This window comes from Mycteria americana, chromosome 2 (genome assembly GCF_035582795.1).
Source record: "Mycteria americana isolate JAX WOST 10 ecotype Jacksonville Zoo and Gardens chromosome 2, USCA_MyAme_1.0, whole genome shotgun sequence".
NCBI lineage: Eukaryota > Metazoa > Chordata > Aves > Ciconiiformes > Ciconiidae > Mycteria > Mycteria americana.
In genome coordinates this window covers 6,670,587-6,686,771 of record NC_134366.1, presented here as the reverse complement: position 1 = coordinate 6,686,771, position 16,185 = coordinate 6,670,587, and the positions used below count along the sequence as shown (strand labels likewise).

The 16,185-nt window shown below is 36.3% G+C and overlaps 1 protein-coding gene across 1 annotated transcript in view; it reads right to left on the bottom strand.

Annotated features, from left to right (window-relative positions):
• The window catches only part of LOC142405258 (sodium channel protein type 5 subunit alpha-like), a 58,857-nt gene extending 43,053 nt beyond the window's left edge, over positions 1-15,804 (bottom strand). The window contains exons 1-6 of the mRNA XM_075492325.1: positions 15,232-15,804; positions 13,939-14,095; positions 6,346-6,653; positions 4,802-4,920; positions 3,311-3,400; positions 2,113-2,241 (exon numbers count right to left, since the gene is read on the bottom strand). Coding sequence (XP_075348440.1) covers positions 2,113-2,241; positions 3,311-3,400; positions 4,802-4,920; positions 6,346-6,627 — 620 coding nt within the window. The 5' untranslated portion in view covers positions 6,628-6,653; positions 13,939-14,095; positions 15,232-15,804. The remainder of the gene's footprint in view (positions 1-2,112; positions 2,242-3,310; positions 3,401-4,801; positions 4,921-6,345; positions 6,654-13,938; positions 14,096-15,231) is intronic.
• Between the last annotated feature and the right edge of the window lie 381 nt (positions 15,805-16,185).

Sequence of the window (16,185 nt, the reverse complement as noted above, 5' to 3'; positions counted from 1 at the left end):
AGGAACTGAGGGCAGACTGGATAACGCACAGCTTTGCAGAAAATGGACCTGTGGTCAGGGCAGACAAATTGAACATGAATGAGCAGGGCACCCTCGTGACACAGCATGTCTATCACATATTGGGCTAGATTAGCATGAGTCTAGCTCATATGTTGAGGAGTCTAGCTCATACATTGAAGGAAGTGATTTCTGAGACTGAATCTGTAGTACTGTGTCCAGCTTTGGGCTCTCCAGGACAAGAAAGACATTTTACATACTGGAGCAGGTCCAACCAGGGCTCTAAGGGGGGCAATAAGACAATTAGATGGTTAAATTGTTAGGCTGGATTGGATTTGTTGAGTCTGAAGAAGAGTAGTCTAACGGGGTGATGGAGCAGCAATCTTATTTCTGTCTTCAGCTGCCCAATGTAAGGGCTTAGAGAAGATGGAGCCAAGCTGTTCTTAGAAGGTCACCATGAAAGGCTGAGAGGCAGCAGACATAAGTTGCTACACGAGATATTTCAATTAGAACTTTGGGAGAAAAAAATACCACAATGTGGTTGGGATGGGTTACTCAGAGAGACTGTTGAATCTCTACGCTTAGAGAAACTCAGAACTTGACTGGACAAAGTCCTGAGCAACCTAATCTAAATTAGTCCTGCTTTTAGCATGGACCTGGACCACATGATCTCCAGAGGTCCCTTCCAATCTAAATTACTCTACACCTCTAATGGATTAGAGCAAGACAACTGAAAACTATTCAGAAATGCTAAATGACAGAGATTTGCTTTGAAAGCTCTGAGACTGGGCATGAGTGAATCTGTTCCCTGCTGCAAGTAAGACTATTTTGCTTTTGAGATTAACATTCTGTATTTGAGATGCAAATTCTGACTTGGTTTCTTCCTCATTTATTGTCCACCTAGATAGTTGGGTTTGATACGAATTTAAAATTGACCACAGCAGTGATCCATGTGGCCTATTACCCTGTCTTCAAGAATGACCTACAACAGATGCTTAGAGGGGAGTTTAGAATCAAGGCAGTGATGCTTCCCAGATTTAATTCTTCCAGCAAATTTACAGCTCAGGGACTTCCTGAACAAGACATAGTATCTTTGTGTTAAAAATAACCCTTAATGTGTTTTCACCCAGGATTTTGTCCAGAAGCCTTCTGAATGCAACTAAGTTTTTTGCATCCACAACCTCCTATGGGAATATGCCTACACGTAGTGTGAAAAACTACTCCCTTCTTTCTTATTCTGCCATCTTACAACTTCATTTGGTGCCTTTAGCTCTCATTGTAGGAGAAAAAAAAAAATATTCTCTTTTTGGCTCTGTGCCACAGACTTCAACCATGTTCCTGTTCTGTATTTTTTTCATAAAGAGTTCTACTCTGTTTACTTTCTTATTAGGGGAAATACAAGATATACAACTTCTCTGCATCTTTTTTAATTCTGTCATCTTTTGAGATGTCAGAAGCAAAACTACATATAGTCTTGAAGGACAATACAGGCCACACAGTGAAATAACTATGTGTTCTGCTTCTTTCTTTAGTTCTTACCCACAATGTCCTCATTTTCTATTTCCTTCTCTGACCATGATTGCACGCTGGAGTGATGTTTTCACAAGATGGTCTATTTTAACTCCAACATTGTCTTCCCAAAAAGTGAAACCTATTTCAAAGCCCATAACTGTGTATGTAAAACTAGGTCTGTTTTACCTTGAGCATCACTTTACATTCTTGGCATTTCATCTGCTGTTTATCACCATGTCTTTCAACACCTTGTGACCCACTTTGGATCCTTCTCAAATGAGTTTCATCTGATCCAGAGTACAACTAATACAATATGAAGAGGCATGCTTGGTTTCGGCTGTCTATGCAGTTGCCTCTTAACAAAATTTAAATACATACTAAATTGAGAACAATCAAACAGTTCTAAGATGAGCTTTGCATTTAGTTCTTGCTTTAAGGTCTATGACTATTTTTCTCTTTGCACATATGCAAAGGGCGATTCAACCACAGTAGCTCTTAAGCAGGTAGGATGCCAACCACTCTAAAGAACTTCAGCAATATCAAATAGCATTTTAACTGCGTGTTTGTCCCTTGAGTGTAAAAGAACAACTGAGTTTTACTTACATTACGACAGTAACGACAAGATCCAAACAGTTCCAGGGATCTCGAAGAAAGGTAAATTCATTCCAAACAAATCCTCTTGCTAATATTTTTATCAATATTTCACCAGTATATATGCCAGTAAAAAGATACCTGAGAAGGAAAGTGTATATTAAAGTTATAGAAATAAAAATATTAATGAGATTGAGACGCATTCAGGCACATATCTACCTTTTCTGTGATTTAGTTACTGGATGGAAAGCACAGGTTACATTACTTTCAGAAACATCACAGGTATAAGAAGATGTCTTCCTGAATTTTAGTAAGGTTTCCATGTAAATCTATAATCACAAATGTTCACATAAGCATACCATACTATTTCTGGATGAAGGATAGCTTACATTTCCTTGTTAAAAAATGTTAAGACTGTGTTTGTGTTCTAAAGCAGGCTGGAAAATTTCAAAGCCTCAACATTTCCACAGAATAATAACAGCAAAGACTTATTTTAGCCTGTAAAGTTTGCACATTTTATACATTTATTCTGACAAATACTCTATAACTGAAAGAAATCCTACATAAAATTAAGCTATCATTATCACCATGCTTACCCCAAAATAAGAGGAATTAAAATTATAGAACCTCTGAGGCTCCAGACACATTTTCAAGATTTAGTTCTAAACATTAACTCAAGTTACACTGGATACAGTGCACAATTACAAAAGGTAACAAGATATTATAAATAGATGGCTTCCTAATGTGAACAACTGAACTAGGGGTGTCCCCAGGAAACAGCAAGAAAGAATGGAATGAATATTTATCCCTTTATACATTTTGCAGGAGCCGGTCATAACAGACATTCAGATTATTGCCTTAGAATGAGAGATATTAAGTTAGAATCCTGCTGCACGGTCTCTCTAAAAGGCTTAATCCTTAAAAGGAAAAATGGGGCAACCTTCTGTGTTACACCAGATGGCAAAATTAGCCGATGTAGAGAAAAGGGCATATGGTGTAAGCCTCTAAGAAAAGGCACTGAAGCTCCACAGAAGACTGTGTGTTATAATAATAATAATCCTAAATCTTCCTCAGAGATATGTCTGAGAATTTTCAAATTGAAAATTTTTAATTTTCAATTTTCAATGATCACCACATTGTTTAAATTTTTCAGTCCAGCATGTTAGTAGCCTTAGAAAAAGAGTGAACAAATGGCAACTGAGATACTTACTCAGTCCAGCTGAGTGCTTCTGAAAGCTTAGTTACAGCCATGGAAGCACAATTGAGTACCACAGTACATGTAATAAAGCCAACAAATAATGTGAATAGTAAGTTAAGGAAAAAGTGCTATATTATAAAACAATGACGTTCAGAAAAGTTGCTGATTTACACACAAAAAAACCATGCATATTTTCAAATAATTACTTTGGGTTTGAATATGCTCAGGACTTTTCATGTGCTTTCCAAAGAAACTGATGTCAGATCAAACTTCTGCTCAGCTGGGTAAACTTAATGGTTTAAAAATAACAATGAATTATCTGCATGTGGAGATAGTTTTGGAAGTTAGGACATTAGTGGGACATAATATGTTTTACAGAAAAGATGAGGAACATAAATAAATGAAAAAAATCTGAGTCCTCTGATGCCTACTGTTATTTGAAACTTTAGAAACCTCCATTTCTTCCCAGCAGGAGCATGGAGTAAAGAGAAATGGGCCACAACCCCATAATAACTAGGGTTCTTAAGCCTAGGAAAAACAGATGAAAAAGCTTAATTATCAATAACCAGTGTTCTTTGAAACTGGGAGTCCATATACACATTCCTACAAGAGACACCTATGCTCTGCCATGAGTTCAGAAAACCTTCTCATTTTATGTGGCAGGCGATGAAAACATACATAAGAAAAAACATCCTTTCATGAAAGTTCACTTGTCACCTAATAAAAGTGGGGTTTTTTGAAAAACAAACATTGGCCTTAAATTTAGGTTTATTTGCGACTGAACAGCAAATTTAGTAATTTCTAATAGCATGAATACGCATTCGAAGTCAGCCATAAGTTCCCATAAAAGGACCTATTTCTACAAATTAATGATTCCAAATGAAAACAGATGTTTGGCAGAAAGAGCAGAAACTATTCAGCTTGTGGTTTCGTACCTGTGATCCTTCACATTTTTACATTCTTCAAATGACGTTTATATTTTTGCAAAAATATATAAAATGGGCACTCTTCAGAACTTTCTAAACTTGAGTATGGAATACATTTCTTATGATAACATCAGACTCTTTCTGCAAAGCATTGGCGTAAATCACATCCTTCATGTTTTAATAACTAAGGAGTTACTGTTTGTTCTGTTTGTTTGGTTTGTGTTCTTTTTTTTGTTTGTTTTTTGTTTTTTTTTTTAAATTTCAGCTTGTCACCATAGTAGAGATCTAGAAAAAGTTCTGGAAAAGGGCTAAAATATCATACAGTAGCCTCTAAATGTTGTTTCATAACGGTATCTGCAAATCTGAATTTAAATATGAGCTTTTTGACATTTTTACTTGTACCAACACCATGTAAATATCTTAGCTGTTGTAAAACAAGATTAAATATAACTTTTTAAAAATTTCTATCACAGCCACATGAGCTTACATTTACATTAATATGAACAGAGGAACAGAATGACAGAAAATGGTACAGTGTCTTTTAAAACTGAAATAAGAGAAACCAATAAAAGGATATGAATGGATCAGAATTTTAATTGCTGCTTTTCTGACTGGATTAAAAGGACCAACTATACACAAGGCAGGCGTGGCAGTAAACCGGAAAATAGTCCTCCTTTTATTTATCACCATAAAAGTCTATTAAAAAAAAAAAAAAGATTCATAGCATATGAAATATTTTAACAAAACAAAATTTTCCCCTAAAAATTAAATGTTTAGGTTTTCAAATCTGCATCTAGAACTATATCTAACTGCAATTATGAGTAAAGCTTTCTTGTATTCTTACTTGGAGCTGTGACCTGATGATACATTTTGAAAGAAAGACATCACCTATATAAAAGTTCATTACTGCCTGTGAGGAAGAAGTAGTAATGGGAATGAATTTGAAGAGCAAATTATGATATTCACTTGGTCAGAATAATTAAAGGATACTATTGTGGGACTGCAACAATGGTGTTAATCACACTCAAAAGTACCTTACTCTTGGATAGTTTTATAGGCTACAAGATTATTTACAAAATACATATTGTGTAGGACTGCCAGAATTCAGTCCAGTGAATTTTAATTTTTCACTATCTCTGAATTATCAAGTAACACTGTAAATTCCCTGTAAGCTACCTTAAGGTTCATGCAGCTCAGTACTTTTGGCACATGAAGTAAAAATGAAATCTCTTAAATCAAAAACACAGTTCACTAACTTTTACCTAAATTTCTTCAACTGAATCAGCCTTAGTTTCTCTTTATCAAGAATATCACTTTGATTACTTTGAGAAAAAAACCTCTGGAAGAACAAAGCTTTCTGTATGTTCTCTGATTAAATTATTATATTCCAGTGACTTGCTGGTATACATAAAAGACAGCAACATAGGACCGGATGGAACCTTCTGCTCTTCAGCTCAAGTCCCCCTCAACAGTGAGCAATCATACAACAGACATTTCATTTAGAAGGGATTCCTAGAGCATCTACTTTACACACTCCCAAAGGCAACAAAACACTTTGCAATAGCATGGAGTATATGCAATATAAATATGGTACAATAAACAAAGCTGATGAGACATAAAATGACAGAAAATTAATTCACTATAATGACAAGATGTCTTTGCTACACGGAGTACTGGAAATATCTCAAACATGTCTCCCCTAATTTGTATAATATTTGTAATTCAGCAAAAACCATCTGCAGTAAGTCAGCAATTCCAGCGTGATCTACTGTTTGACAGGCACTGTTTATACAACAGTGAGTTCAGCCCCACAGACATCATAGAAACTGCTCTGGAAAACAAAGCATCAGTTATCCCAGAATATGTTTCCTATCAAAGTGTACCTATCAAGTGTATCATATTTTCATAATTAATTCTGATTGCTGACTGGAACTTAAAACACCGTTTCATTACATAATGTGGAACATACCTTAGCACTCCTGCCCCAAAAAAACGCTAATAATGTTTGAAGATCTGTCTACAGAACAATCAAAAACCAGCATCTCCTGAATAGAGCTTTTACTATCTCTCAAGAGTTCAGCAGACAAAATTAAATTAAAAAATGCTTTTGAAAGTTTTAACCTTGTGATCACTGTAGTATGGATCCAAATCTTCCAGGGGTTCCCCAATGAGCTCCACAGGAAGATCCCCATACAGAGACGGCAGTTTTTTGCAGGTTTTCAGATCAAGCTGAGGAGTAAGTTTATCTTCAACTCCTTGGTCCTTATTCTCCCGCTTAACTTTGGCTTGCTGCTTTTTTTTCTTAGCAATTCTTTCCTCAATTGCTGCCAAAGACTCAGGGGTGAAACGTCGAAAGCTGTTAGCTCCTGATGGCCAAAACACGGGATCCATTTTTCCTTCCATATGTTTGTTTTCAGTGCTAGAAGTAACTTAAAAGAGAAAGCTATTGATAATTAGAAAATAACAGAAATAATACACAACTTAAAACTAATACCCATTAGATAAATTATTTCTTCTTCTGTGAAACCCCGTCTGAAAATAGCATAGAACAGCATATTTCAGTTGGAAGGGACCTACAACAATCATCTAGTCCAACTGCCTGACCACTTCAGGGCTGACCAAAAGTTAAAGCACGTTGTTACGGGCATTGTCCAAACGCCTCTTAAACACTGACAGGCTTGGGGCATCGACCGCCTCTCTAGGAAGCCTGCTCCAGTGTTTGACCACCCTCTCGGTAAAGAAATGCTTCCTCACGTCCAGTCTAACCCTCCCCTGGCCCAGCTTTGAACCATTCCCACGCGTCCTATCACTGGATACCAGGGAGAAGAGATCACCACCTCCCTCTCCACGTCTCCTCAGGAAGCTGTGGAGAGCAATGAGGTCGCCCCTCAGCCTCCTCTTCTCCAAACCACACAAGCCCCAAGCCCGTAGCCGCTCCTCACAGGACATTCCTTCCAGCCCTTTCTCCAGCTTTGTCGCCCTCCTCTGGATGCATTCAGAGACCTTCACCTCCTTCTGAAATGGTGGGGCCCAGAACTGCACACAGTGCTCCAGGCGAGGCCACACCAACGCTGAATACAGCGGGATAATCACCTCTTTTGACTGGCTGGTTATGCTGTGTTTGATGCACCCCAGGATATAAAGCAAAACCAACTAGAAGCACATTCATTTAGAAGAAAGGGTAACGTAAAACAAAACCGACAAAGATCAACAACTGATTCTGGATCCCCCCTGTATAATTCAGGTTGCAGAAGAGAGACTTTTTTCCTTTGCCTTTCCAGCTAGGAAGCGTCAAAATCACATCTCTGTCAGAACTCTGACAATCATCTAATTGTTTCTCTCTGTAGCAGCTTATAGTATCAGCAGCCTTGCACTTCAGTTACTGTACCTCTTTACTTCTTGCAAACAGAAGTTAGTTCCATATCTACCACCCCTGCTGCTTACATGGGATCACAAAACGGTCTAATTGGAAAGGACCCTGAAGCTCATCAGATCCATCCTCTGCTCAAAGCAAGGCCAACACTGAATTTGGCTCAAGGCTTTGTCCAGTTGAGTTTTGAGTACATCCAAGGAGGTATTTATGTCTTGTAGTAAAAACAACACAAGAAATGGCAGGTTTTACCTTATCTGTCTTGAGCTTTGCTCTCCTCTGATTCTGCTGATTTGTTAGTCATGTTTGTGCTTTGCTCTTCCTGTTGTTCCAACTCTGAACTCTTTCCCTTGTGCCATTTAGTTATGGCTGAAAAGCTCTGCTCATGAGGCTTTTTTCTAATTTTGTTGAGTAGGAAACTGAGAATGTGGCCACAACTGAGGCTCTACCATATGTGGTTTGATGAAAGAATATTTGCATTGACATTAAATAACAAATTGTATTACAAACTTTTATAAACTGAGGCCAAAACCAAGATGCAGTGTCTGGGAAACATCTGAGTTTCAAATATACCTCCAGATTTCCTGAAGTTTTTATAAGACATCTGTTGAAATTAATTTGCCTTGACATGAGTTATCACAAGTGTACAAACGGTATGATGTATCACACTACAAAGCATAGCGTGCTGCTTCATATTATTTCACTAACTTTGCTGACAATGAGTCCTGCGTACTTTCACACCAAGACTTGATAATGAAGAATCATTTAGTACACAGTTCTCAAAAAATTACAGTAACACCAGTGATAGAACTGGGATAGCTGCTGTGCGTAATTCTGCTTGTGACCACCCCTGTTCTATATGCTTAGAAAAGCCAGGGACCTGCACTTCCTCAAAACAAACTTCTCTAGGAAGTGATTTGACCACCGATCAACCTTCATGAAGCTCCGTACCCACTGACTGTTATGCAGAATTTAAACAATCTAAAGACATCATAAAGGACTACTACAAACCAAATAATGAAGTAAATCTGGTATTGCCCTCCTCACAACTGCAGGTCAACAGGAAGATTAGTCTGTCCTAGAATTCCACAGTGCCTTAATGCTTTGTGGCTCTGCACTAGAGCGTCTGCTGTTTCTGGAGATCTTGGTTATGTCTATTTGTTCAATAATTACTCTTTCCACACATCAGAAGAAACAAATTTAATTACTACTAACTACTTGGATTTTGATCCGAGTCATTGACTTGTTTCTTCATGCTGACAGCTATGGGCCAATTTTGCCTCCCATACCAGCCTGGGAAAAGGTAAATATGATGAAGCATCTTCACGTTCTGACATATTCACAAATACTGCAATCCTTCTCAGGATAAGCAGAGTACCTTAAGAATTTATTTTCAATTATTCTGCTTGAGTTTAAATTACTGACAAAGGGGAAGGGTGGCAAGGTAATGAGAAGCACTGAAGTGACTTAAGGCAAATCACCGTAAGTATTCAGTTACTAATGACTTCTGGCCCAAATTTACCACATTACTTGTAGGTGACAGCAATTTACACGCCTGCAGTTCTCATCCGCAAAAGATGAAGAAAATTTTGACCCATTACAGGACGACTTGCCCTTTGTGACTTATGTCAAAGCCAACTGCTCCCATCTAATAAACACTTCTGGTCAGCAACAAGTCTTTAAAACACTCTGTGTTTTTGATTGCCCAAAGTCCAGCTATGCTACTTCAGTTTTGTGAGCTCACGTGTGGACCATGACAGAGAATCAATACTCTCTTGTAATTATAGCTCTTTTCTTTAAATGCATAGGTATATTTCTTTAAAAAGAATATGCAACTGTCTGGAGCCAGAATGACTGTGCAACAATTTTGTTTTGGTTTAGGGGATTTTGAGGTTTTTTCTTCCTCCTGGGACTTTACAAGCAAGTTCAGATCTGATCAGGGCCACGACTCAGAGATCAAAATTTACCATGGTAACAAATTGAAAGTATATAATCAAAGAACTGTTACTTTGCAAAACCACACAGACCCATTTCTAATGGAAAGCTCAAAAGACAAAGTGAAAATCAACATGCTCTTTTTTTTTTTTTTTCAATTTTTAATAATTCTAAGAAGATTAATTTTATCTTCAAAGCAGTTTTAAGGACAACAGAGAGACTGAGCTTTTAGGTAACTACATTGACTGTAATAAATGAAACAAAGAAAATGGCTTTAGTTAATACATTGTTTTAGTATTAAGGATTTCTGAACTGAATTTTCAAAAAAAAATGAAGGCTGAATCTGTCAAAAGCAGTGATCAAGAGCAAAAAAAGCCCTGCACATCCCCTTCAGCAGCAGTGACTAGAAGTCATAATTGATAAGCATTCATGGACAACGTGAGATTTCTTCAAAAGACCTGTACCAGCAATGTACTTGTGCTCATGTGGAACAACAGACTTTTTGGCCTTTCATCAACTGCCAAGCATTTACAGATTGTGACGCAGGTTAGGGAAAAGGAAGCTAAGATGATGTGACTGAAAAAATCCTTGTGATACAGGTGACTAAAAAAATTTGAAAAGACAGAGTGACTACTCAAAATTCCTGAAGCTCAGCTGAACACAGCCACCTCATCATATGCTGCTGAACTAGCTGAATTAAGTCAAGACACTGAGGAAAAGTGTTACCCTTAGAAATAATTTCAGTCTTTGCACTGGATAGAAAAGTCTCCCTAGTAAACGATTCTGGGAGGGAAGCTACAGAACAAGTGTTCTCAGAAGTAAGCTAAAGCACTACTGAATGGGATTTCTTCTAGAACCTGGGAGAACAAACTTGGGTGTGTAAATATAAGTTAGTCTGGGGAAATCCTAACAATACACTACCCAAAGCATGCTGCTGAAGGCAAATACAAGGCTAGAGTCCAGATCTGTTAATTTCATATACAGGATATGTAAGAAATTTCCATTTAAATTAAATTAAGAATTGCAAATCCTACGACAGGTTTTGATATCTCTGGTCCTATAGTAGAGCACGGTCCATCAGTAACCGATACAAATGCACTGGTGGGACCTTCAGTTACTAAAGGATCACTCTCTACAGGATCAGGGATACAAAAATATGTCTTCAAATTCACCTTTTTGTTTTCTAATTAAAATGGAAATTACTTATTTTTCTCATCTTGAGATTAACTGAATTCAGTGTATATAGCTAGCCACAGTTTTAGGTTAGTCTAACTGTCTTAAGGCTGACTTTGGATACTGTGGAAATGACACAGAATCTTGTTATGTCAAAACCCAAGGAATTCCAGGTATACTGATGAAATTTACTGAACAAATGATCTGCAAAGTATTAAAAAGAGACGAAAAACAAGTCATTAAATGAAATGGACACATGGGCACTACTATAGTACAATTATCTATAAAAATTTCTTACGAGAAAAGCTCTCCTTTAGGACTATTTTCTCTAGAATAGCAAAGTACTGCCAAAAAATGAGTCTATTAATACAATGTTTCACAGACACAAATTACAAAGTGCTCACTGGAGTCATGACTAATCACTAGAGATATAACTAACAGATTTAGACTTTTAGAATGGAAAACAAAATACAAATTCAAGCCCTATACGCAACTCCTTAATTTGGTTCCATTTATGTGAATTTCAGAACTCCTTTCAGCTCCCTAAAAGTAGGTAGAGTTCCTTTCATATGCAACAAGGTAACAGCAACCAAACTACTGACCATAAGATATTCAATGGTTCGTAAGGGAGGAATTTAAACTAATAAAACTGCTCAGTAAAACACTATCAAAGTCAGTAAGGGGCATTTTTTGAGGAGGAGTTTCCCAAGTATAAGATGGGAAAACTAGTAGGAACATAAATAGAAAAATGTCCTTATTTGTGTTTCAATCTAGTTCTACATGTATAGTAATCAATTCTGAGTCTCAAATTATTTCTATTCACTCCCTTGTCAATAGCCACCCACTGAATATTTCCTGTGAGCACCTGGATCTGAAAAAATAAAGGGTAAACTATCTGTTTAGTTTGGTTTTAGTATGCATTTAGTAGACTCTTTCACACGGGAATAAAGAATAAAAATGTGTCCCTGTGGTAGGATTTTGTTTGAAAGCACAAAATCAAATAACTATCTGCTTAACATAGGTCAAGAAGTATCTTAAAATGAATAAATAAAAGAATAAAACATGAGCAATACTTACCATGAGATTCACCACCACAGGACTGGAATTATTAAAATCTATGCTCTAGTCAGAGCCATGTTCCTTTTTCAGTACTTATCCACAGTATTTCCAAAAAGCTCGTTTTGACCAATCAGTGTATTTGTCAAAACTCATTTTAAGTGAGCATTTGCAAAATAAAATTTTAATAAATCTTATACACAGTTCAGACAATGATAATAACAAAACATCCAGAACCAGTTATTTCCAAGCAGTTCACGAAGGAGTACTTAACCACACTTCAGTACATAAATCACATTCAGTTTTGGTTCACGGAACAAGATGGTCTTTTCAGCTATATCAACAAAATCAGTAGCCTTTTTAGTACCTTAAAAATATACAAATTTATATTAACACATAGGTCAGACATACAGAAACACAAAGATGTTACGGATGGATACAGTCTGCAGACAAAGACATCTTCGTTGAGGTCCTGCATGTGAACAAGGCATCCTAACTCCCATGACAGTCAGTGGATATCTAGTGGTATGTATAGTCAATCAAGGCTAGAGATATCCAAATGACCAAAGGGAGACAGGTACTTTAAAATCATCTAAAACTCCAGTAACAACATTAACTAAATCTCCACTGACTGTAATGGGAGTTTAAACACCTAGATCACACACAGAGAGCTGCATTTAGGTATCAGTCTGGCACTGAATCATTCCATAGCTGCCAAAACTTTCCTTGCTGTTAAGCAGAGACCTCTAGCACTCTGGAGTCACCTTCCTATATGATCCACAAAAGCAGAACCAGATGCTAGCAAAGCCAATAGTCTGTATTAGCTATCTCAGATTTCAAACTTTACATTCAATCAGTTCACTATATACAACAGGAAACACCAATCTGAAAACTCTGAATATTATAAGCATCTCCAAGTTCATCATTACCATGGATGCACTAGACAGGTATACTGCAATGAATGCCCATTATTAAAAATAATAACTTACTTTCCACAAAAAAGATGATTAAAAAAGGAATGAAAACACTATTTTTTATATGTAGCTCAAATATTTCTGAAACAGATGAACCGCTGTTCATCTGGAAAAAGATGTTCATGTGGAAAAAGAAAAAATGAGAAAGCAGCTCACAGCAACACCTTACGAAATAGGCTAAGAATTCTCTTTTCTGTGTTGTACAATACCTTATAAAAAGCTACTGCTATCACCTACTCAGTTTCAATAAAGAGAAGATAATTCTGCTCTCTGATCACCATTTTATTCTATTTAACTACCCATATTAATCAACAGATTTAACAGATTTATCTTAGTCCTTTCTAAAATAAAACTTGGAAATTTTATTGGACTACTCCTGTTTCTAAAATACATGGCCATTTCTTCCACCTAGCATTTTGTCCCCCACTCCCTGCAACCCCCGCCAACAACAACTTTGTGTTTGGATAAATATCTATTGGTGGTTTTTTTTTAAATCAGATGTAATATAAAAAAGCTATTCACCATATCAATATAATATAATAAAATTATTCACTCACTGCCTCCAAAATCAGAAATGTATGCAACAGGCTAGATTGTGCATTACTTAAATATCCTGAAAAAAAAAAAAATCACTCACCAGCATTTTTGTGAGAAAAACATTCCAGATTTGTGTAGGTAAAGAAATTCCACTATCTTGAGATAAGTACAGCTCAGATTAGATAGTACTAAAGCCAATTTAAGGACTACTGTGCATAAGCCAATATAACAAACTACAAGACAAAAAGTAGTCAGTAACTAATATGAGAAATATATTAATGTTTAGTAAAATGTTATACTGCCACATGTGAACCAAAGAAAGAGCTGCATGTTTACAGCAATATAGTAGTTCTACATTAAAGGCACATTTTCTCATGTACATGCTACCTGTATCTAAAATAAAACCACATCTAAGACTTAAAAGCATGTGTGCACATATTTTTTGCATATATATACACACATGTATACATATATCCCTATTTTTATCAAACATACATAGATTTAAATTAAGAAAATTAGAAATTGAAATTTCTTATAGTATACAAGTATTTAGCAAAACCAAAATACTTACAACATCCCTTTCAAAATAAAAAACCCTCACACTGATTTCTTAAGCTAATTTCAGCCAGCTTGTATTTTCAAAGACACAGAAAGTCTTCATTTTCTCACCTTCACCACTCCGTTCAAAGGAACATCCTATCTGCCTAGTTAGCTCCCATGCAGAAAGTTTTCTTTTGTATTGGGATGCCTGGGGGCGGGATGGAGGGAGGAGCTTGGTTGCTCTTCTGACAGCAATAAAGGAAATTTCGTGATCTCACTGGGAACACTGTAAAAAAGGAAAAAGTGCACGGGTGACGCTTTTGAAGAATAACCACCTAAATATTAATCAATTATTTTCTTTCTGCTGAAATCACAGTTACATTTATTAAAAGCAAAGAGGTTTTTCTGTTCAATCAGAAATATATATATAAAATATATATGAAAGCAAAAGCTGTCCTGCTTCACTTTTCATTCTGAGGTTTTAACCAGATGAACTTTCTAGCATATATTAAATAATGGCACAAATTTTGCCCTTCATTAAAAGCTTTTGGTTAGAAATCTGAGTTACATATTTGGTTAGAAATCTGAGTTACATATATGGTTTTCATTCTTAATTTCTATTTTTTATTGTTCCCAGGCTATGATGTATGTTCATTGTACCTTATAACGACAAAATCTCAAAGTCAAATACACTATCTCATATATACAAGATCAGAGCCTAAAATACATTCAGTATCACATTATGCCCTAACTTCTGTTAAAATATACAAACCTTGTTTGAGCAAAATAAAAACCACATTTACCCTCATATCTGAAATCGCTTATATTTATTTAAATAAAAGTTATGTATAAACATAGCAACAGGTATTGGATACTAGCAGGTATAAATTAATGGTAAGCCCTATTGCTAAGTACAGTTATATCTCTTACAGTTACATCAACAGAACCCACTACTGTCCAAAAATTTTTTTTACTCTTTATTGGGTAGATTTTAAATCTTTCCTATCATCTTTCCTGATGATAAGAATTACTATCGGTTTTGCTGGAAGAATTCTACTGAAGGAACTACACTGCCATTAAAAGCCAGGCAGCCCTAATGCATCCAAACAGAAAAACAATTGTGATCAAACACTTTGCTTGATAGGTATCATCAGCAAAGGAAACAACTACAGATGGTTTTAAAGAAATAAAGACGCTAAGTGTTCTGTGAAGCAAATAACAATAAGTCATTTTAAGTTCCAGCGTAAGTTATTTTTCCAGAAAGCAATAGTATGTTCTCAAGGCAAGTTCAATTAAGACAGCAGAATCTTAAAGATGAGTAAAGCATCATTCTATAATGACACTATATCTGCTACGGTCAAAAGCAGCCACATTTACAATGCTGTTCCAGCTAGAATGACTAAATACAAAAAAGATCCTTACCTGGAAGTACTTTTTCTGCTGCATCTTCTTCATCAATCCGTTCCTGTGAAAAATGGGGCACAGGGAGTAAAGACAGAACTCAAAAGAGCAAAAAGAGTTGCACTCCTTCTGCCCTTTTTGTACACTGTAATATCTACAATCGGAAAAAAGGAAGGCATGGAAAACAACAAGATTTGTAACTGTAGCTGTTAAAAGAAAGCCTTAGGACTTGCAGCTAAGAGCAAAACATTTAGACAAGTAACTTTTCTTGTGTTACTATGTGAAATTTACTTTCTCCTATGAGGAAGCCAGTTTCTTAAAGGAGGGGGGAGGGGACAGAAAACTAGCTTCATAGGAAGAACATTGTGTTCTTCTCAGTTTCATTTATTATTCCTCAGTATACAGAAAAAAAAAGAAAAAAAAAGCTGAAGTTTAACAACAAAAATATAACGTTCATTATAGAAATTACTAATGCTGTTAATTTAGTCACCATGTTCTTGACATGGATCTGTCTCTTCCATTAACTGCAAAGTATAGCACTCTTATTTTTCCTTTTTATTGCCAGAGCACAAGAAAAATATTTTTCCTTGGTAGCATTAGTACACCACCATTAGTCTAATGACTGGGAGTGTGCAGATGTCAAGAGCTGAAAAAACAGATTTTTGCATAATTAAATGTATCTTGTGACTGTGCCATAACTCTAAACACTAGATGCTGCTTTAAATTACTGATCAGATAAATACAGTCATTAAGGATACCAAGGCATCTGACAGTTCATGCACACTGCATGACCCTCTTATCCTCAAATTCTATCCAGCCGCCTCGTCTGCTAGCTTCCACCTACTGAGAAATACTCTGTGGTATAATGCTAGAAATCTGCGTCTCCTGTATTCAGTGGGATAACAGACACACAATGCGTGCCTCTGTCTTAGAGGGAGGAGGGTTCATACAAGGTTTCTCTTCCTATTTTTCCCA